The sequence below is a fragment of the Orbicella faveolata genome, unplaced genomic scaffold, assembly GCF_042242905.1.
Source record: "Orbicella faveolata isolate gen_17 unplaced genomic scaffold, um_ofav_v1 contig_46, whole genome shotgun sequence".
Taxonomy (NCBI): Eukaryota; Metazoa; Cnidaria; class Anthozoa; order Scleractinia; family Merulinidae; genus Orbicella; species Orbicella faveolata.
In genome coordinates this window covers 13,511,574-13,534,547 of record NW_028301576.1, presented here as the reverse complement: position 1 = coordinate 13,534,547, position 22,974 = coordinate 13,511,574, and the positions used below count along the sequence as shown (strand labels likewise).

The window sequence follows — 22,974 nt, the reverse complement described above, 5'->3', positions numbered from 1 at the left end:
TATTCCGGTCGGATGGAACCGAAACGGACCTTTCCATATGACTTCCGACCGAAATTACCGTAATTTTGGCATAATGGAAGGCACTCCTGGAGAAATGACGAAATGGCATTACGGGCAGGAGTCAATATGGAATACGGGTGTCTGTAAGGGTCAACCCTAACAATTAATAAGAGCTAACCACTGTCGAGCCAGTGATATTTAGGCTAACCTGAACGCTATTTCAGCTAACTGGCTGAAAATATAGATGTAGAGAAATACGAACACACACATACAACATCGACAGAAGTCCTTGACTTCAAAATAATACCCAAACAATTTTTATTTCCTATTTCCTATTTTTTTTATATAAAATATTAGTCTAACCTAGTACCCATAACACGATTACAAACCCAATCTTAAAATAAAATCCATTAATTAATCCATCCTTTAACAAGAACACGGCCATTTGTGAAACGGCTTCACGTCATTTACATCAACTGAAACCAAATACAAAACAAAAAGAAATATAGCTTCCACTGCAAAGCTCGTCCCAGTTCAATGAAAGAATATGAAGAAATAGTCCATTACATGATCGAAATTTAAAAATTTTAAAAAGTATATACGTATCGTGTTGTATTGTTTATTGTCACCCTATGCTACAACCAAATTTAAAATAAATTGGACATCAGGATAAGATAACTAGATAGCTATATGTTTATCTTTCGGAAGGAAATCTGGAGTCACATTCTCTCATAAAACGGTGATGTGAATATCGAGTTACACCTAGAATGCGCGAACATATAGTCTAGATTACAAGTGAAAATACGGAAATTCACAGCTATGGAGAAATTGAGCCCAAAATGGGATTGAGGTTAAACCGGTGCTAGAACCAGAGCGGTACGACACGGAACGTACACCTGGAAGACAAAAAAAAAAAAACAGAATGGTCAGACAATACAAAGTATGAAAGTGAAGAATGATCATTGCAGTAAATTTTCCAATTTAAGCAATTGGAAAGAAGAAGCCTGAAAAAATCAGGGCTTCAACGGGATACAATACAAAGTATATCACTAACAGTTGAACTCATTGAAAAACGCGATCGTCTTTGCAGCGTTAAGGGATTACGGTAGAACCCGCATGTAAGAACCTAGTGGTTTAAGAACCTGCCATCTTAATACCCAAAAATATAAGAACCAGTTTAGCCAAGCAAGATCAAGCACGTTCTTATATGCGCGAGGGTTACAGTTAAATTATGATAAACATTTTAACCTAGGAGTGTGACTTTGAGATTGCATATTTACATTACAAGAAAATACATTATACTGTTGTGAATAAATACTGTATGTTCAAGGACCAAATGGTTTGAAACCCAAGTTTATTTATTTTTCTGGTAATCAACAACTCTGTCTCCTTCATAGAAATTAAGAACCTAATTAAGAACCTAGTTAGCCTAAATTGCCAATAACTACCCCAAAATACGAGAACCTAATTTGCCAGACTTCAAAAAATGAAGCTTCTAACACGCGGGTTGTTACTGTACTGTGCGCACTCGGAGACTAACGTACGGGAAAGAAGGATGGGACTGGGAACGACGCGGCTTTTAGAGCCTGATGCCGCGTTCAGTTTCCCCGCCTCTTTTAGTCCAAGGCAAGCAGCTCAAAAGTGTCAATAAACTTACCAAAACAGAGAACGGCCTGTCATGCCAAGGTTGGCTGTCTACAGAGTATTCACAGTTTGGATCCAGCCGTTTATGCCCGCCGAACTCAGCGGCATCCGTCTGCAAAGCTATTTTGTATCTGACAAGCGAAGTTAAGCAAAGTTCTCGGGTTGTGAACAACTTTATCCTCTTCTCATTTCACTCTCTATATGGAATACTCCCTTTAGAAGACTTAGAAGCAATAATGGGTCTTCATATTGGAAGAGCGTGAAAGACAGAGTTTTATTACATTTCCAATCCACCAAGAAGGAAACTGCACCTTCTTTTTTAATAAACTCAAGTTGCGAGTGTATCTAAACTAAAATTGAGAGGTAAGTGGAAGAACAGAATGGTAAAAATCTTTGCGAATTGTTACGCTTCGGTTACATATCAAGCGAGTTTGGTCGAGCCCTGGTTCGTATTTCGACAAGTAATAATCACGACGAGACCAAACGAACCTGATACGCTGCCGGCCGAAGAGTATCATCAAGGTACGATAAGGTATTTAACGTACCCAAATTCAGCCAAAATTCCGGCCAAATCAGGTGACTGAGTTCATATCGCCAGATATCAGGAGAGTAGAGCCGTTCTGACTGGCTAATTGCGAGCTTGGGTACAGAAAAAGATCAATTATCAAAACCATGATGACCTGTGAGAAAGTTTTACAAAGCTGGGTCCAGAACTTACAGGACATACGACAAAAAAATAAAATAAAAAGAACAATTTATAAGTAAATGAAAACAATAAATTCAAACTTCTCATGTTGTGATAAAGGATACTTCCCAGCGATGCTTGCACCGACTCTGTAGTCAGCAAAACTCTTGGTCGAGTGGAAGTTGAACACCCACAGCAAAGAACCTCTCTCAAATACAATCATTTTGTCATCTTCATGGTGACAACTAACGTAAGCCTGGAACATAATAACAACAGTGTTAAACCTGTCATTGCCATAATTATTCTGTGTTTTGTTAATCTCCTTCTCGAAGTCGTTGACTGGTCACCTTCATGTGTTAAGAATTAGCAAACCCAAAAGCTGAAAACCACCTCCATATTCTAATCAGTGACTCTTGCGGAAACCCAGTGTCAGCGCCAATAGGCCATGTTCGATATATCAATATTCTGACATGGCTACGAGGCTTTAAGGACAAACTTCTATATTTGATGGAGTTTTCTTTGATTCTAAGTCTCTTTGGGACTTGTGAGCAAAAGAAACTTTAAAAATTTGCAATTTGGACTCGAAAGCCTCGGATCCATGTTAGAATAATGATATATCGAACGCTATGAAGCCACTAAAGCTTATTCCTGACACCTGTCACTCACCTGGGGGGATTCCAACCAATGATATTTCTCCTCCAAGTGCAGCATGGCTCGGTCAAACTCGTTCAGGTACCTATATCTTAGCAACGGGTCGTCCACTAGATTCCACTGTCTGCGCGCATAGTGATAACTAGTGTTGTTTCCCGCCCGTGGAAAATCCAGCCATTCAGGGTGGCCGAATTCATTTCCAATGAAGTTTAGGTAACCTTCTCCACCAAGACCACAGCTTATTAACCTGTAAAACAACGCAGTACTCAACTGTCTGCAAGCTAGTTTAAAACACAGAAACAGCACACTGCTGGCAGTGTGAACACAAACGCAATAGGGTGGTGTGGATGAGAAGGAGTTGGGGCCCAATCCCTGCCCGATCTGGAGAGAAAAATAGATTGTCAGCAGCGAGAAATGAGAAAATATATGAGCGTTTGGCCGGGACAAAAAAGTTGGCCGAAATAATGAGGTGACCGTGCTAACGAGGTGTCCATAAGGCGGGGCTCCACTGTAACATGTACATGTAAATAGTATCCTTGTAAAGAGTATCCTAGTATCCCTAAATTTAACACTATACTCCATCCGACCGTTTCTTCGGAGACGCACAAAGGCGCTTAGTCGGGACGACACGAAGTAAACCGAATATGATAATCGGCACGACGAAAGTTATAAGCGAAACTTTCGTCGCACCGATTCACAAGGTCGGTTGACTTCGTGTCATCCCGACTAAACGTCCTGACCAAAATTCAAATCTAACTTATGTCACTATATTAGCATTCATCTCTCACCTGATCATTTTGTGAAGCGCTATTCCCCTGTCAATAATGTGGGTCAGCGGCATCGTGTCTGACATGTGCGAGTACATCTCCTTGTCCATGAGCCAGAACGCAATGGTCTTGTCGCCGACAAGGGCCTGGTCATGACACTCGGCGTACGCGATGGTCTTCTCGTTATGGCGACGGTTAATGAGGGTCCACACAATGTCCCACATGTTCCAGTCTTCGTCTTTGAGCTCTTTTAGAACCTGCAAGAGAAAAAAATAACGTGCATGGAGCTCAATGGGACTAGTCTGTCCACCTGACGTAATAAGTTTTGCAAGGTAGGGGGCGCTGGTAGGCTGGTGGGATTTAGGGAGGGGATCGATACCAAAAAATAAGGCTTAAAAACGGAGGCCGGCTGAAACTGAAATATGGTGTTTAAAGGAGGGACACTCAAAATATCACTTTACAGACAGCTTCCACAGTATAGCAGTGCAAAAGCTGTGCCAGAATGCCTAAAATAGCGTCCCTGAAGTTCTAAAAACTCAATTTTCCCCGGGGGATCATGCCCCCGGATCGCAGATCCCCCTTCTTTGTACCCTTTAAGTATACTCAAACCTTCACGCTAATGACCATGCAGCTCCTTTCCATAGAACAGCGAAGGCAATGCCAGCACTCATAGAGGGGCTCAGGGGGATCATTATATATAACGGGGACTATCTATAAACGTCGCAGTATAGAATTTGTGGAAAACCGAATGGAAATTAGCGTGGGATGAGAAATTCGTTTCCGCCAAAAGGTACGTGCTGTTTTGAGAGAATTTTCAAAGTAAATGCAAAGGAGTAAATCCTAATTGCATTCGCACTGTACGATTACCAATATACTATAACAACCTTGGTTTTTTCCAGCAGAGAACATACCTTGATCCACCTGTCAGGTATAGCCATTCCAAGTCGATAGTCAAACCCTGTTCCTCCCTCACTGATCGGACGACACAAGCCCGGCATTCCGGACACTTCCTGTCAAACAACAACAACAGAATAACATCAAACTTCTGGTCACTCATCAGTGATCTGCTAGACATAGCATAGTCTCCTCCGCAGCCGTTTATGGGGAAGGTCACGCAACGCTCCTCTCAGCGTTGCGTGACATCCCAAAAAACGGCTGCGAAGGACACTAAACACAGCTTTGGTTTTGTTAGGAAAAAATTGAAACTGGCGGTGTTCAACGGATATGAAAGATTACCGATAATTCCTGCTGCACTGGACTTAAACAGAGAGAAAAAAGTGGATAGCGTGGTCTGTTTTGTTAACTGTTGCCCTTTGGATAGCGATTTATCCGGCAGATAGCGTTATCCACCCATTCCAGAATGGAATCTTTCAGGTTGAATCTAGAACATGTGTAGAGCTGGTAAATAATTGAGTTTGGACTGACAAATGTCTTTTTGCTTAACAGGGCTTGGGAAAAGCTTACATTCCAGCTTGTTTTCGACAAGCAACCCCCACACTTGGCTTGCCATTGGCAGTTGCACGCTTGCTAGGTTGTGATGTTTGTCTTGAAAGCAGAATTCAGTGGCCATACAGCCTGCCTGGCCCCTGACAATTGCGCAGGTGAGGATGGAACGTTTCTTGTCCAACAGGAAAATCTACTTGTCCCGGATGAACGCATGGTACTTTTTTCTAGCCCTGCTTGTGCTAGTGACATTAGTTAATAACACTATTTCTGAATAAAAACTAAGTAAGAAGAAATATTCACCTCAGCAATGGTGATAACACTGGGATAAATAGTATGCAGCATGTCATTGGCTAGCATGAGGTAGACAAGTGATTCTGTATCTACTCCGAGTCCATAATAATCTGGATAGTCTCCACCAAAGCCGTGTCCCAGTCCGTGGTCATGATATATCATTGATGTCACACCATCAAATCGGAAGCCATCAAATTGATAACACTCCATGTACCAACGAAGATTGGACAGAAGGAAGCGCAGAACTTCCCACCTGACAAGAACAAATTACAACACAACTCAGCAAATGAGTTAGGAGGAGATCAAAAAATCACTGTATGCCTCATATGGTCCCACAGTTCCCTTCTATGGCTAACACTGTGAAGGAATTACGTGGGTTGGTTTCCAGCACTTAACATTACCTCAGAGTTAATTCCCTACCGTCCAGCTTCTAATACCAGTGCTGAGAGGCGCAGGATTACAATCACAGAAACTTCGACAAAATAAGCACCATTCATCTAGATGACTTGCGCTCACATTGTCGGGGGAACAAGGACAGCGTAGTGGTGAGAGTGCTTGCCTCCCACCAATGTGGCCCAGGTTCGATTCTGGCGTAGTGCAATGAGAAGGTTGTTGGTTTTCGCCTTGCTCTGGGGGTTCTTTCTCCGGATTTTTCAATTCCAATTCGACCAGGATAGAGGAACAGCTCAGGCTGATGTGAATTCCTCTCTAAATATTGTTATTTACTAAAACAGTTCTTTTAAGAACTACTCCTACCCAGAGGATCACTCTAGACGAAGTGCTAATGCTCCTGGGTTCAAACCATTTACTATCGTGCAATCACAGTAAGTTGTAATTTTCTGTATACTCACTGGGTATAATTGAAGAGTCGACTGTCCCAGAGAGAATGAAATCCACGTCCACTACCATGGAAATAACAGCTCTGGGACCCATCAAATTCATTCAAACCATCCATTACATTTTTAGCAGCATGACTATGTACAACATCCAGCAAGACAAGAATTCCATTGCCGTGAGCCACGTCTATCAATTCTTTCAACTCGTCAGGTGTACCATAGCGACTAAAATACAACAAGAAACATTTCGCGAAATTATAGCTGTATAACATTACTCGTTTTAGATGGCCAAGGTAGGGTTTCTATAGATGGCTACACAGCTTCGGGACAAAGAGGTACAAAGAGACCGGCACACCTATTCATTTTGTCATTTTTGAGTGCAACATAATTCTTTCATTTCCGCGGATACAGAGAGCTCATGTGTGCAGATCTAAGCATACTTGCAAGCATGCAAACTATTTATACATATGGTTATTGACCAAGCGCGAGGTCAGGATGGCTGGATATTGACCACGTTCTTTTTTGTGCGTTTATGGACCAAGACGGAGTCGAGGTCCATAAACTCGCAAAAAAGAAAAAAAAAAAAAAAAAAACGAACGAGACCAATATCCGTCAGGCCATCTCAACCAAACAAGCTTTCGGGGAAATTTTTCTTCCGGGACACAGCTGGTAGTCCCAAGCGGGAAAGATCTAGTGCCAGCTTGCCTGCTCGGGTAGCCAATCACAGTGCAGAATTTGGTTCATCTTGCCCACTCACGGAGTTAACCATATAATAAAGACAGTTGATTTGTGCATGACTGTAATCTCCCAATTAGGGCTAAGTAAACTCCCTTTTTTTTCAAAAATAATACAGCTAAAAAAGGCTGCAAAAACATCTTACAAAGCCCTTAGCTTGTGTTTTAGACCATGGACAAAAAGAACAAAGTTTAACCTTTTTGGTGGAATTTCAAAAAGGATTAATAAATTCCCCACCTGGAGGCAGCAAAGAAGTTTGTAACCTGGTAACCAAAGCAGGCATAGTAAGCATGTTCCATGACAGCCATTAGCTGGATGCAGTTGTATCCTAGCTTCTTTATCCTCGGAATAACATTGTAAGCAAAGTTCTTGTAGCTAGCGACGCCAGGTTGCTCAGAGGCTATGCCAACATGAGACTCATAAATTCGCAAGCCAGAGGTTTTCTTGGGTCGGCTGTGCTGCCATTGGTAGGGCTGTGGTGGATCCCAGTGGACTCCTTCATACAGAATACTGTCTTCTGGACAGACAGCATAACGAATCCAAGGAGAAATACGATCCACTAAATCACCATTTTCAAGCTGGATTGAAACCTATAGAGACAAAAGAAACAATTGACATAAATGGATCCTCAATAAATACACTGCTTTAACACAGACCTGTTTTCAACCAACCTCTTTCCAACTGGCCAGAATTAAAGTTTATTTTCCCTCTCTAGTTATGGTACCAGTGTTTCTTTATCAGGTGAATTTGTAAATGTGAGATTTAGTAGTGATATCACTGTCTTTGACTGGGAGTTATTTTCTTCAAGCAAGCATGCAAGAAGGAGCACGGAGTGCGAGAGCATCTGCACAGCAGGCAAAAAGTATTAAAATTTGTCTTGTCCCAGCCCCAACCCATCTTGGAACAGGCCAAGGAACTTTCAGAGCCTAGTGAAATGATGACTTCTGTATACAAAGCCATATGCTGATGAGACAAAATGTAGACATTGACATCAGCAAGTATCCCCTTTTACTTTGGCTGAGGAGTGTTCTATAGGGAGGGGGGCTTATCAGAATGATGGCACCAAATTGATACATTGCAGGATACAAGAAAGATTCTTACTCTTGCACATCCTTATGCAAATCACTGGTGAAAATTATTTGTCAACCCTCACCTTAACTTTTGATCCATGGGGGATTGGTGATGAGCCATCCTCCTTATAAGGTATGGTCAGTTCCCAGACTCCAAACTCATTCCTAGTACATGGGTGAGAAGTCCTGGACCAGCCATCTACAGACAAAACATGACACAGCAAATGATATTGCCACTAGATACATTGTGTGCAATGTAGCTGACTCTGTGATAGGAAGATTAAACCAGTTGCAACAGAGTTTTGACTGTTGTTTAACTTGGATACATTCACTTTTGGGAGGCCTGCAAAAAACCAGCTTCAGGGTAAAGTTTTTTTTTTTTGGACTTGGCAACTCAGTCTGGCAAATCAAATCAGGTAAAGGAAATACAGAAAATGGTGGAAAACTATAACTATAAATTATATAACTAAGAAACACGTAAGTTTAAAATGGGTGTGTAGTAGCCAGTTTAGCAGCACTTTTGAGTGGGATGCTGCTTACTAACAGACAAAGAAAAGAAGAAGAAGAAAAAGCAAAGATAATTATCATTGAACCAATACATACATGTAGGGAAAAGAGGAGAACTCTAAAAGAGCTACAAACAAATACAAGCCAGTTACTATTAGTCGTACAACTATTATACATTATTAAGAACTGGAACATTGGATAACGCAATTCAAGAGATTTCATTGGCTTACCGATCATGGCATACAAGCCACTATACCATGCTCTACAAATATGGTAAGCTTACGCAAAATTTTTTGGGCACTTTTACATGATTTTAATTTTAAATATTTTGGGACATTTTTTAATAAAATAATTATTCCACTTGTGATTGTTGGATATGAGATGATTATATCCAACAGGACACTACGGGCCTCGTTGGCTATCTACCATCTCACATCCAACACTTGCTCATGAAACAACTGCTAATTACATACAAATGAACAAGCAAAGATAAAGCCTACTCTGTGGCAAACTTCACATCATGCAACCACTGAGTGTTTTTCTTTCTTTTTTTTTTCCAATCAAAGGCTATTAATCAATTAAATCACTGCCACAAATGTTGTAATTCAGAAGACTAGTGTTTAAAATGTTGAGTAGAACAGATATTTCAGAGATAATGCTTTCTTCAGTGAGACCCAGTTTTGGACAGGAAGCATAGCACGCTCTTGAGCATTGAGAACAATAGAAACCTCACCATCAATTGTGAACGGCAATAATTACAGACATACAGAAACCATAATGGTCAAAACTGGGTCTTTAAAGTGACAATACTCGTGTATCCATCAATGAATTCCTTGTGCTAGTACAAGCTGTTCATGCCACTTACTAAAGTCTCCTATAAGATACACTCCACAAGCAGCTGGTGCCCATTCACGGTATACCACACCCTCGTGGGTTCTGTTGATTCCAAACCTCTCATAACCTCTGGAAAACTTCTCCAAGCCACCTTCGTTTTTCTTTATCTCGTTCTTAAGACCTGAAAAGCACTTGTACCTGTAGTGGAAAAAAATAAGCATGATCGTGAAAGAGGTCTCAGAGCTACAGAGTATATTGTTTGGGAATAGCTAGTCAGTCCCTTATGATTCTTTGGTCAAAAAGGTCAAAATGACATCCTTCTATTATCAAGAACAGAGCCAAAGCCAGAAAAACTTTACTACTGAGGTGAAGTCCATGGTTATATTCTCTTCCTAGGTATTTAGAAGTCTTTTACTTCCCCTCTTTAACAACAAAAAACAACAACAATGAAAACATTGACTGATACAAGTGCCTTGGTTTGCCTAATACTGGCCATAGTCCATCAGCTATTTCTTTATTTCTTTTAATTTCTGATATAACAGGACAGAAGTTTACCTTTCAAGTCAGTAGCTTGGCTCCCCATGTGATCAATGAACGTTAATCATTCAACTTATTCATTCATGCAATTTCTGTTGCCATGTTTTCTAAAATAGCATAGCTCTCTATTACTGAACTACCGTACCTAACAGACACACACAACCCATAATCGCTCAATTTACTTTGACAAAGGGCTAACACTCAAGACGTCAGCTTCCCTGACTCACTGTGGTGGAGACTTACGTTTATAAAAAGCTTATTTTAAAGTTTGTTTTCCTGACATGACCCAGTCTGATGGTGATTGCAGTTGACTGTTTTGTTGAGTTACTCACTCTGATTTTGATAACTATCCAGTCTGATGGTGATTTGCAAGTTAATTTACTGTTAACTTATGAGTTCAGTCCAATTTTGATACATATTCTCTCTTGATATTTGAGTGTATAGCAGTAGTCCAACGTCCAATGTTGTCAGCTGAGTTGAATGTTGCAAAGTTCAACATTGGTACGATATTTGCAGATGGATGTTGAGTCTACTGAACATTCACCACTGTTAAGCAGGATTATGACATACAATTGGGTGACTAAACTACACAGTGACAGTATTTTAATATACTTTGTACTTGTAGATCAAATGAAAGACTTACCTTCTTTCTATCTCAGTTTGATATGGTTTAATATAAGGATCATCATGAAGAAATCTAGAAAAATGTGGAACTACTTGATCGTCAGCCATCTGATATGAAATCAAAAGAAAGTCTGTTACTCAGGTGCAATCCCTACTTTGAGATAGACCATATTAGTATTCTCGCTCGTACTGGACTGGAACTAGCTTGCAGTGGAGGCTCATGTGGGGGGAATCTCATTAAAAAGAGATTAATGTCATTTACATTTGAAATGACTCCCTGCATTAGCCTCAGTTGCAAGCTAGTTCCAGGACTTCCAATACTGAGAATATGAATATGGCCTATTACACAAGACATAAGATATATTTTATATCCTGCAGTATTTTATGGGAGTCATTTACAGAAATAAACATTGATTTATAATCTCATACGTGTAAGTAAACTAAGAAAAAATAAATGTTATGTTCAATTTTTTTCAGGAATGAATAACTTGAAATAATTTTGTCTGATGCAGATTGTACATGCCGAAAAAATGCAATAAAAACTCATTGTTTAATATGGATACACTAAAACTACACATACATATTGTAGAGTTAAATGGAATCTGCCAGACATACATGTGACAAACATATGAAAAATATACAAAACAACATAATTCATGAACTATCATATTACCCCTGATGATGACAATATGTTGAAACACTTGGTTTGATAATAATGTTCCTTTTCTATTTTCTTGCTTTGTGTATACATGTATATATCATTTAATCACACAAAACATAGTCATGAAATACACCAAGTCGCATTACAACTAAATTGCTGAAAACTAAGAACTTATTCAGGCTGAACACTCAAGTCAAAACCTGTGACAATAAATATTTAATTAACAATGAACTAAAATTAACATGTTCTTCGCATTTGTCATGTATTTATCACATGCCTCACACTTATCACCTAATCCTATCAGAGTTGAAAGATAATAAATAAATTATATTAATACTGATAACTATTATTTAAATTACAAAAGGAATTCATTCCCACACGAAATGCAATTAACAAATCATCTAACGAACATCTTGTACACATAACATTATTAATTAAGCAAGTCAGATAATTATTGTATACATAATGTAATTGATCAAGGGTTACACTGCACAACCAACTGGTAAATATATTACTGACTAGCACCAAATCACAGAGGAATTCAATCCATATTCTAATTTTAATAATTTCCATGTTCCAATATGTACCAATACAAGTACAGATTACATGTCATATCAATTTGTGATTCTCTTTACTAAAATAATATATATTAATAATAATTAATATAACCAAAAATATATATAACCAAGCAGGTCATGAGCTTGAAGAGTCAATGTCCGTCTTAATCAGGCGGTAACTTTATGCAAGCTTAAACTAAATTCTCCTGAGTCAGAAGAAATAAAAGAAAGAAACTCTTTGAGAATAAACCCTATGTTGAGAGGGTTTTAATTCAGGAATCAGAAGAAGTCTGAAATTGGTCGAAAATGAGCTAAATACAGTGAAGTGTGATATTATAAATGCAAAGGAAAGTTATAATCATTCATCTTGTGTAACACACTTACAATAGATGCTGGTTTGTCTCACAACCCACCACAAATCACATAGAGTACTTCCCTAGTATAAAACCCTGTTCCTTCAATGACACTATTATAGAAATGTTTTGTATAGTCTTCCCATGGGAGTCTTAGGTTTTTTAAAATTGTATAAGCGTGCTTCTAGTGGTACAAACTATGACACGTGTTACAACACACTAAATATTAATGAAACTTGAACAAACAATGAAAACATTCACAAAATTAGAATATTAACAAAAGAGTGCAATTCAATCTGTATTAGTCTGGAAAGCTAATAAAATCACGCCATCAATTTGATATAGATATATGGTTTAAAAAAAAAGTAAAAAAACAGCTTAGTATCAATTAGGGAATAGACATTTGTGTTAAAATCACTTCTCTTTTTCTTCTGATTCATTTTCAATTTAATGTTTAATGATTTCACTGTGAAAGTGTGACTAATGTTGCAGTCAAACAAATCAAATAAATTCCACAAATGCAAAGTACACTATACAAACTTATCAAGTCCCCTGGGGGCACGTAATACAATGCTCAAGCTGTCACCTGTATCCGTTTAATGTATGCACTTGCATAACCGTCCACTGACCCATGAAAGAAACTCAAGGTCATGGTAACACTCAGGATTATGCAATAGATTATGCAATACAAGCCTTTCACTAGGAAAATACATATGGCTAATGTGTGATAATTGTTTCCAAATCTACAAACTCAAGACATGTTGCAAAACGTTTTGCTGATCAACACACAGAAGCCTCCTGTGTGCAATATTTTTGTTGTCACACAATCCTTCCTCTAGATCAGGGTTCACAGCTGGGAAAAATTACAGGAAAAATACATTTGACAATTCCTGCAGAGTGTGCACAATGTACACATGCAGTACTACACGTAAAAGAACCTCAAAGCCAGGATCAATGACATTGGAGTGATTCACAAATTTTGTTCTTAAAACATTGGCAAACTCAAGACTTAAATTGATCAGGACATTGGCTACGAGCATCTTGTACTTCTTCGTGAATTTCTCAGCTCTCCTCAGCTCCACAACACCACAAGATGACTGAATTCTGCATTATCTGGAGAATACAATCATGGACCTTGACAAAAATGGCCAATTTTCCATACTTGTAAGTTATGTAGTTCTTTTTGGAATTAAATAGTTTACTTTTAGCAAACATCCATTATTCTAAATGCGTTGATCTAATGTGAGACACAGAGTTAAATATTACACCTCACACACATTTAGGCAAATTAGGTTAATGTAAATGCAGTTGACCAATCAGCAGTTTTCAATGTCATCTGTATCAAATTTCTGGTTGTAAATCAGAGACAGTCTCTCATCAACACCCAAAGCTAGCGTTCTGAGAAACATCCAAATGTACAGTCTAAGCTACAATCAAATCCTCATTTTCCTCCAGTTTTTCCTTGCAGTTGTTTAGTTATTACATGTACAACCTTGTACATAATTACAAACTAATCTTTTTTTAATTGTCTGAATAGTAATTATAACTCAAAGAACTGTTAGTAGTAAGCCCTGTTTTATGGACAGCTGTTGCTGGGTATCTCATGGTTATGGAGAGTGGTTTTGGTCTCTAGTTTACTGTTTTTTCCCCTAAATTACCAATTGAAATATCTCTGTGGTCCCTGCAGTGTCCATAAAAAGAGTGATAACAATAATGAGTATCAAGAAAGCCAACAGTACAAGTGGCACAATGACATTTTTGTCTACATGTATGTTGAATTACTAGTGCTGTAATGATAGGTCAATGCAACACAATATTTTTTATTGTGATACAAATATTGATGGTTCAAGTTGATATCAAGATATTGTGGCACAATGAAGAGTGCTGATGTGTCAATAAGTTCAGAAATTCTCTGAAAACTGCAACAAGTTCTCATGCAAGCCCTTTAATTTGAAACAAGCAATACACATGGGCATGATCTGTAAAGTATTGTTGTTTGCAACTTGCCATGGGGCTGTTGCATATGGTACCATATATAGCCCAATCAAGATTAAAAATTCTACACAAAACAAACTGTAAATTTTTCTAGCTATGTCACAAGGGTTTCATTAATGTTTTCAGTAGGAAAGCAATTGATTTTCACAGGAAGGAAAAATGTTTTGAGCTGAACTGCTTTGTAAGAAAATCTTCCCTCTCATTAGTCAAAGCAGGCAGGCAAAATTGGCATCACAGCCAGTCAATTTTTCCAGTGCCCAGCCCTTAATGAAACCCCTCTGTCATCTAACATGCTTTTATGACCTAAAAAATTTGAGGAAACCGTAAAACAGTTCAATGCAATTTGCTAACTGTATAAATGGTTATTAATAAAAGTAGGTTAGAAGGAACAGGGATGGACAGCCCAAGACCAAGCTGGTCCAAATCTGTATTGAATGTTTCATGCTTTCTCAAGAATATTTCAAGACTTGAAGAAACCCTCTCCAAGTGCATCTCTCTTTGTTATTGACTTTCAATTTGTTTTTACTTATTATAACCGTTTTTTATTTTTTGTTTTGTTTCTTGTTTTTTGTTGCTGTTGTTGTTGTTGTTTTTTGTTTTTGTTTTTTTTGTTTTTCTAATGGAAATCCCATTCTCTTCAAGACTGGAGAAGACTAAGATTAAGACCAGCAGGTTAGACCTGATGTTTTCATAGTTGCACTAATTGAGGTTAAAAAGTGCTCTGACACTCTGGTGCATACCACAAGCTATATTTAAGTGCAAAACACACAAGTACAGCAGCTGAAATTTTACCTTTTGGGCACCAAAAATGTGTAAATTATGTCTCTGTGCCTTTGTTCGCTTCATTCTCCATAAACCTCACAATTGACAGAGATCTGTGTAGACAGAGAAAATCTGGACTTGTATGATGACATGTAATTTTCTGCACTCTAAGAGAATTCTACAGCTACATGTACATTAAAGCAAATCATTAATAGATCCTCCTTCCACTCCTGAGTTTGGTCAAAGAAACTAAAAAAGGTGCATATCTATACCAATTACAACATCAAGTGAGTAAACACAAATTTCTTGAGGTGTTGTACAAATATGTTTTTTTTCCCCCTATTTTATGGAGTATTCATATAGTATTCATATGAATGGTAGTATTAATATGAAGTAAAAATAATTCACATAGGCATTATGTATTTAATATATGTTAATATATGTTAATATGTGTTATCTGTATATGTTAATATATGTTATCTATATTTTGACTAACTGCCTGGCAGGACTGAGTATATGGAGCACAGGTCCCTGGGATATCAAGCCCGCAAGTAGCTGTGAACTGTGAAGTAGACCACACACCACAGGCCATGAGCTGCCAGGCCTAGCCTGCTATTAACAAAACCCAGATAAGTGAAGGGTGACCTAAAGCAGTGTTGTCACTAAGTAGGTGGCCTTGTTGTTAAAGTAAGGGGATGACTTACACATCTTTTCCTAAATAATCAAATGAAAAGCCTAGCAGATGGGGATTTTTGCCAATAACCAGATACTTTTAACAACCCTGCTTAACAGTTCATAAATAATTGCTGGAATCAAGATTAAGAAAGTCAAAATAAAATGAAATGAAATAAATTAAATGAGTTTTAGCTCAAAATGATTTCAAACTAGAGCAACCCGATGTGCATTTTTCTTTGTCAGAGAATTATCAATGGTAGTAAATGAGCAAAAGAAAGAATAAATCCAGCTCGATTAAATCAGTTTGATCAAAGATTCATTTTAACCCACAACATTTACTTAGAACACATCATCCAAATGATGCTTCTCAAAACTGATGGGATAATTTACACTAGTCCTCACTCCTCCAGGACAAATAGATTCACTGCTTAACAAAGTTTATTGGCTAAACAAATTAAATCACTCCAAACAAGTGTCTTATTTTCAAGTGTCAAATTTTCACATGTACAAAGGCTACTGTTAAAGAAAAAATGCTTAGGGTGCATCTTAACTCAGGAGAGCTCAGTAAATTGAGCCCCAGTATTGCCAGTATATTTTTATGAGTCTTGGTCTCAAGTTCAACTCCTAAGCAAGGCTGAAAAATAGCCAACACGTCTGCCTTCTGCTAAATGGGATTTTTAGCTATGTTATGTTAAGTCTATTATTTTGTAATATTTGTTTCAAAGTGTTGATGTTGGATCCCTTGATATTGCTATTTATTAATTTCCCTATTTATTTATTTATTTATTTATCCATTTATTTATTTAATTACTTATCTATTTATCAATGTGTTTATTTGTTTATTTATCTATTTATTTATTTATTTATTTATTTATTTATCTATTATTTGTTAATTTTGGCAAGTGTCAAGAGGAGTCTACATACACATGACAACAGAAATATACACGTACAGCAATGCTACCTGATAACATATCTTACAGGAGATTGATAATCCAACATTTTCCCTTGCAGGGAATTCGACTTTGAACTGCATTTCGAGTTGCATGCGCTCAGGGGACTCAAAAGACTAAAACCTACATGTGATATATAATAATTTCAAACGCAATATTCATGATCAAAAGATTATAGCGATCGAGAAGTTAACAATAATCTACGCAACCACCTAGACTTCGTTGTCGGTTTAGAATGAAGGTTTATCATTAAGATTAAAGAATCATGAAAAAGCACTAAGGATTACTGCTATTTTAATATTCAATACTTCAAATAAGACCTACATGTTTATTAACTTAAGTTTAAGAGCTTAAGTTAAGATAACTTAATCTCACAAAAGCGCTTAAGATAGTACCCCTTGTTAGGTACAGTGATGTTAATTTCCTTGAAATGCTTCCCAGTGTACTGATACTCCCTTTACTTAAGGCTGGTTTTCACTAGAGCATAAGCACAAGCACAAGCATAAGCATAAGCACAAGTGAAAACAGCCACGACATAAACATAAGCATAAGCAGAAACATAAGAAGAACGAACCCGCTCATTTGTCTTGTACAGTTTTCACCAGTAACGCGCTCGACATAAGCATAAGCATAAGCACAAGAAAAACGAACAGTTCCGTTTTTCTTGTGCCTATGCTTATGCTTATCTCGAGTGCGTTATTAGTGAAAACTGCACAAGACAAATGAGTGGGTTCGTTCTTCTTATGTTTCTGCTTATGCTTATGTTTATGTCGTGGCTGTTTTCACTTGTGCTTATGCTTATGCTTGTGCTTGTGCTTATGTTCTAGTGAAAACTAGCCTTTAGACGCAAGTTTGCAAAGTAAGTTCCCGACGCAGTCCGCCCGTCGCGGCACGCACGCGCCATGCAGGATGTTCGCCGGCCTGTTCGATTTACCGCAAAGCTTTCGTGTACCTTGTTGAATAAATTCTGGTTCAATTTATAGCGAAGGTAATGGCAAAAAAGAATTTATTATTATAGTCAAACTAACCTTGCTATCCGCCATGTCCTACTGCAGAACTTTTCCAACCACCAACGAATCACAACTATGTCAAGCCGCCATCTTGGCCATCCTCAGTCCCTTGTAGCCTGGCCTTCACTAAAAATTTGTAACGTCACCAAAAAGATGTACATGAAGGAAATCGAAACAATATTTTGGGTAGTAGGATGTAAAAATGAGAATCCCTGGGTTGTGAGCCTAAGAAAAGTCCGAACCATTAACCAAACTCTTTCACGACAGAAAAGTTGGTGCAAATAACCCCAAACTTCCGGTCACTACTGAACAGACCTGTTCTCCCCACCCCCCACCCTCTGCCGGTGACGCGGTGGGAGCAGTGCTAGAATACATATCGATTATTGACCAAGTGTGAGGTCAAGATGGCCGGATATTGGTCAAGTTCTTTTTTTGTGCGAGTTTATGGACCGAGACGAAGTCGAGGTCCATAAACTCGCAAAAAAAGAACGAGGCCAATATCCAGCCATCTTGACCGAACAAACTTGGTCAATAAAGGATTTATTATGTGGCTTTCGGGGAAATTTTTCTTGCAGGACACGGCGGGTAGTCCCGAGCGGGCGAGATAGCTCCATCTTGCCCGCTCGGGTAGCCAGTCACAGCGCAGGATTTGATTCATCTTGCGCGCTCACTGAGCTACCCATATAATAAGGCTGCATATTAACAAAATATTTTGCTCTTTCTGTGCAATCTCCACGGAAACACTTGAAATCTGAAAAATGATGTCTGTTACTTTGCCACAAAGATAGTAATAAATCACTGAATTTCCCCCGGTTGACTGAATGTTTAGCGACAACGTACGCAGCGAAATATTTGTGACGGGCTGGCTCGCAAAGTGTATGAATTTAATTGTAAAAAAATTCACTGGTTAAAATGTTTACGAGAAGTTAGGGAGCTTTTAGCAAACCAAGATGGCAACGGCAAAGAGAACGCCACCAAATGAAAGGTATAAAATGGGCAAAACAGTAGCTGTGCACGTGCGTTATAATCTTTGTACATTTCTTTGCTCTTCTCTGCAAAACAACAACGTAAAATGACCAAGTTCTGCGTAGTTTGAGGAACGCGAACGACGACGGCTAATTTTTCATATTTTCATTTTGAATTGAATCCTGTCATGACATCAGTTTAGCCTGAGCAAGTTTTACAGGCGTTCTAAGACCGTATGTGAAGTTGGAAGGTAAAATATAAAATAAATTCATTTTGTACTAGGCGTTCTGTACTTTGCAGAGCTTCAAATAATATCCTCAAAGTGGCACGGAACAGTGTGGGTTGTTTTTTCATCATTGTGAAAACGGTTTTTCGGTAAGCCTTGAGATATATAAACGGACAAACTGAAGGTAAGTCGAAAGATGGAGGCATGATGTGTCTCCGTTGACGAGCCTACCCGAACAATTACAGAGAAAACGTTTTCTTGCCGCAGTGTTTGGAAGATATTTTAATGCGCTGAACATAAAGTATAAATCAGTTCCTCAGGGCAAGCCATCCTCATTTCAAAAGATATTTACACTCAATTAATTTCTGTCATAATTCTACACCACCGCGTCATATTGCTGGCCTAAATACTATACTGAACGTTTAATAGGCAGTAATTTCAGTAATTAAAAGACTTGTGTTTCATTATTTCATCATGAGTCATTCAGTCAATTTGTAAATGAGACAGTTCAATCTAACAGTCTTTTGGCTTAGATTTAGACGAACCATGGACGCTGGTCATACTAAATTAGATCGGCGCTTTGATAACAAAAGTACTCCGTCTTTTTTTGTCACGTTTACAAGACGTTCCTCGAAATGAATCGCCGATATAGAATCTTTCATTTTTAAAATTAAGACGGCAAACACGTTTCCGACTTTCTCGTCAGTGTCAAAAAGAGAGGTATATTCTTCTAATCATCATCGAATTCTTGTCCTTTTTTAATCCTGGCTAATTAAAAAAGGAAACTGTATTTGTAGCAATTTACAAGGTTCAGTCATAATAGGTAAGCAACAAGTGCCTCAAAACAAATGCAAAAATACGGAAGACGAATCCATTTTACAACCCAATTTAGTTCGCGGAAGTCAGTTTCAATCCATCAGGAAGTTAACTTTTTTTTTCTTTTCTTTTTTTTTTTTATTTGCAATAACACAAGGGAAACTTAACTTGCTGTCAGCGCGCGTCATCATTTTGGGAGAATTAGGCAAACATTAAAAAACGACCTAATTTTATTTGCCGACGGATAGACGGTCAATTCTATCATATTGAAATATCAAAAACTGTGAAACAATTCTCAGCTCATGTCGGGCGGACTACGTTCAAGTTTAAGATTTCTTTTTGAACATTCTGTGTGTGATTTCCAGCGCAATGATGTATGTATTCAGATATATTGTGACAAAACGCGAAAGAGCGGCGTGTGAAGAGGTCTTTGATAGGATAAGTAATATATTAAACATCGGAGAAATTTGAAAACGCTTTATTTCTACGGTTTAAGGCCTACTGTCCACACGTCAAGAAAACGGAAATTTAATTTTCGAAAACGCTCTTCAAACCGGAGGAATTTGAAAACGCCGGCCCAGTTTTCGTTTAACATTTTGAAAACGGGGCTTTTCTAAAAGGATGGCGTCACGATAATCATGTGATTTCCTGACCGAGTTTTCCTCAAACACAAATCCAAGATGACCGGTGATTGCTGCGTTTTTTGAATTCCTCCGGCGTAGTGTGGACGGAAAACATTTGATGCATGCGTTTTCAGAGCCGAAAACGTCCGGTTTCAAATTTCTCCGGCGTAATGTGGACGGAAAACAATTGACTGACGCATGCCTTTTCAGAGTGAAACGTCCGCTTTGACTTTCTCCGGCGTATTTTGTTTGTTTTATTAGCTTTGCCTTTATGATACCACAAAAGAAAAAAACAACAAAGCATTACAATCAATATGTAGAGGTTTGGTAGGGACATCGCAACAGCTAAGTAGCCTGTAGCCACGAGAGTTAAATTTTTCTGTTTTTGGTCGCCTTTTCTTTTTTGTTTTGTCTTTGTTGTTAAAGGTTAATTTTTTGCCTACCTTTTTTGTGCAGTTTTAAATGCAAATTAGTTTTTTCACGTCGTGTTATGTACTCGTCTATTGTTTATCACGTAACCTCGTTAAGTTTATTCTTTAAGTTCAAAATTCTGTTTAAAAGCGTTGTAGTTTTTTAGTTGTATTCAGTCGTTGTCAGTTCCGGAGTGCCGTACAGATCTTGTAAGTAATCTCGTTTTTCCTTTCTATTTTTTGCTGTTTTTCGTATTGTTGTATTTTCAGTTTATTTAAGTTTAAGTTCGTATTTATTAATTTCTGTATTTGTTAGTTTGGTTCTAAGTGAATCGTTAGAATTAAAGACGAATTCGAAACGTGCAGGAGTGTTATTTACATAGCCAATTACTGCGGGCCCAGAAATATACGGGCCCCGTATAGTAAAAGGAAGCTGTCTGAAATTTTGTCGTGGTAAATAAACATGGCAGGGACCACGAAAAATTCTTGTTAAACTGATTAAACACTGTGCCATTGAATAAACAATTCAGGATCTCAAGACAAAAGGACTGGATACATGAATTTTTGGGTTACAAGTTCATAATAAAATGATGTACAATTTAATATTACATTACTCTTGTCGTGTAAGGGTACAGAGCGAATCATTTACTCGACAATAGTCTTCGAGATAGAGGTACGCGGACGAGCATTTTCCTTTAAGTTATAATATCTGTTTTACATATGTTCAAGTGTACAAGGCAGCGTCCATTTTGGTTAATTTTTCTTTCTTTTTATCTAGAGAAAAGATTCCTGATACCGTTGATTTAATTAACTCCGCCGAACGAAGCTAACCGATATTTGGACTCTTCAAGGTAAAACTGTTCAGTGATAAGTGTAAGAACCCCACTTTCGTTGCGTATAAGGAATGAATGTCCTGAAGTAACTTATATCGTTTTAGAAGAAACAAAGTCTCTAGCTTCGAATAATCTGCTGTGAACTTCAGTTATTTACCCTTATAAATATTCGCTCTTAACTTAATGTAACTGTGCACTTGTTGACTCGACTGTTTCTTTTTGCAGAAAAAAAAAATGCGATTTCTTGGTGTTTTCATCACTTTGTTCCTGGTTGGTTTCACTGTAAGTAGAAGGACACTATTTTCATCTGCGCAAAGTTTACTTAAACTGAGTTCGTACAACAGAATTCAGCTGATAATTTAAATTATAGCAACCCCATTCAGACGTTCTTATAAGCTTTTGTTTTCGGTCACGCGCCAAATTTCAGAAACTCGTAAAAGTCTCCTAAAATATAATTTTCCAACACACAGAAAACGTTGAGAGGGTACCACGCAAAATTACTAATCAACATCTTTTATCTGAAAGGTCATATACACCAAAGTAACATTGCTGCAAGACTATTCATGATCACTTAACCCCCAAAAAGGGTCTCCTCTGTTGGAAATCTTGAATGAACGCCACCAGACGGGTGTACTTTACAATGGCTATTTTGAGGTTCTTTGTTGTTATTTTTATTATTTTCTTCATCAGCACTCTTTCCGTACCAGCTGTAAGCAGATCAAGCAGTTCAACAGCCGAGCACCTAGCGGTATTTACGTCATAAGACCTTTACGCCATGGTTTACCCTTGGTTGTGTACTGTGAGATGGCACTAGGGGGTGGTGGCTTCACGTTTCTCCCTCGATCCCTCACTACCAGGTCGGATGCCCAGCGAGTCGTCAATGCTCTTTTCACCGAGAGAAAAAGAGTTCTCTTGAAGCTGCAGCACCGTGGGCAGCACAAAGAGTCCTACACATTGATCACGCCACACCGCTACTACTGGCGTTACAACTTTGGTGTCCTGGTGAACAGCTACACGGGCTACACGCCGCCAGTGAACAGGTTCATGCATGACTACATCCTCTTGGGGATCATTCCGAAACATGCAGCGGCACGGCGTGCCATCCAGGGCTTCACCTCCAATCATCGCATCGTGCAGTTTAGGAACTGTGATGCCAACCCAAACAGCTTGTTCGCCTTCCTGCCGAATCACTACCACCAAGCCCCTAGCTCTTATCTCGCCAATAACCCGGTATTTGAACGCCAAGGGGTAGCTGTCGACTGGCGCAATGCAGCTTGGTCCATCACCAATCCTGTCCGCACCATGCCGAACCAGTTCTTCTTCCTGACCGAATTGCATTTTGGAGGATGCGGCTGTTACACGAGCAGCAACCGCTGGACAAATTATCAAGGCACGGCCATCGGCCTTCGTTAAAGCACTCGGCTGCTGAGAATCCAAAAATAAGCCATTAAATGTAACGGGTTTAGGTTTACTCGACGCTTGTCAGGGAAGACGACAAAGAATCGTGCTA

General features: G+C 38.5%; 2 protein-coding genes across 5 annotated transcripts; one reads left to right on the top strand and one right to left on the bottom strand.

Moving 5' to 3' along the window:
• Positions 1 to 294: 294 nt before the first annotated feature.
• LOC110059071 (1,4-alpha-glucan-branching enzyme-like) lies at positions 295 to 17,871 on the bottom strand. 4 transcript variants are annotated; one of them, XM_020765751.2, is made up of 14 exons: positions 17,609 to 17,868; positions 14,986 to 15,068; positions 10,647 to 10,735; positions 9,498 to 9,664; positions 8,209 to 8,324; positions 7,293 to 7,645; positions 6,336 to 6,545; positions 5,494 to 5,737; positions 4,659 to 4,757; positions 3,769 to 4,004; positions 2,996 to 3,227; positions 2,455 to 2,585; positions 1,658 to 1,775; positions 295 to 896 (listed from the first exon to the last, which is right to left on the bottom strand). In XM_020765751.2, exons 2-14 carry the CDS (start codon positions 15,037 to 15,039, stop codon positions 852 to 854), a joined length of 2,094 nt encoding a protein of 697 aa, XP_020621410.2. In that variant the 5' UTR covers positions 15,040 to 15,068; positions 17,609 to 17,868; the 3' UTR covers positions 295 to 851. The 4 variants fall into 4 exon arrangements, with proteins under 4 accessions (XP_020621410.2, XP_089134661.1, XP_089134662.1 ...); XM_089278535.1 differs by lacking the exon at positions 14,986 to 15,068 and having other exon boundaries at positions 17,609 to 17,869; XM_089278536.1 differs by lacking the exons at positions 14,986 to 15,068; positions 17,609 to 17,868 and adding an exon at positions 12,230 to 12,479.
• Positions 17,872 to 19,398: 1,527 nt separating this feature from the next.
• Positions 19,399 to 22,907, top strand: LOC110039877 (uncharacterized). The gene is made up of 4 exons (XM_089278546.1): positions 19,399 to 21,304; positions 21,410 to 21,482; positions 21,690 to 21,746; positions 22,155 to 22,907. Exons 3-4 carry the CDS (start codon positions 21,699 to 21,701, stop codon positions 22,875 to 22,877), a joined length of 771 nt encoding a protein of 256 aa, XP_089134672.1. The 5' UTR covers positions 19,399 to 21,304; positions 21,410 to 21,482; positions 21,690 to 21,698; the 3' UTR covers positions 22,878 to 22,907.
• Positions 22,908 to 22,974: the final 67 nt, after the last annotated feature.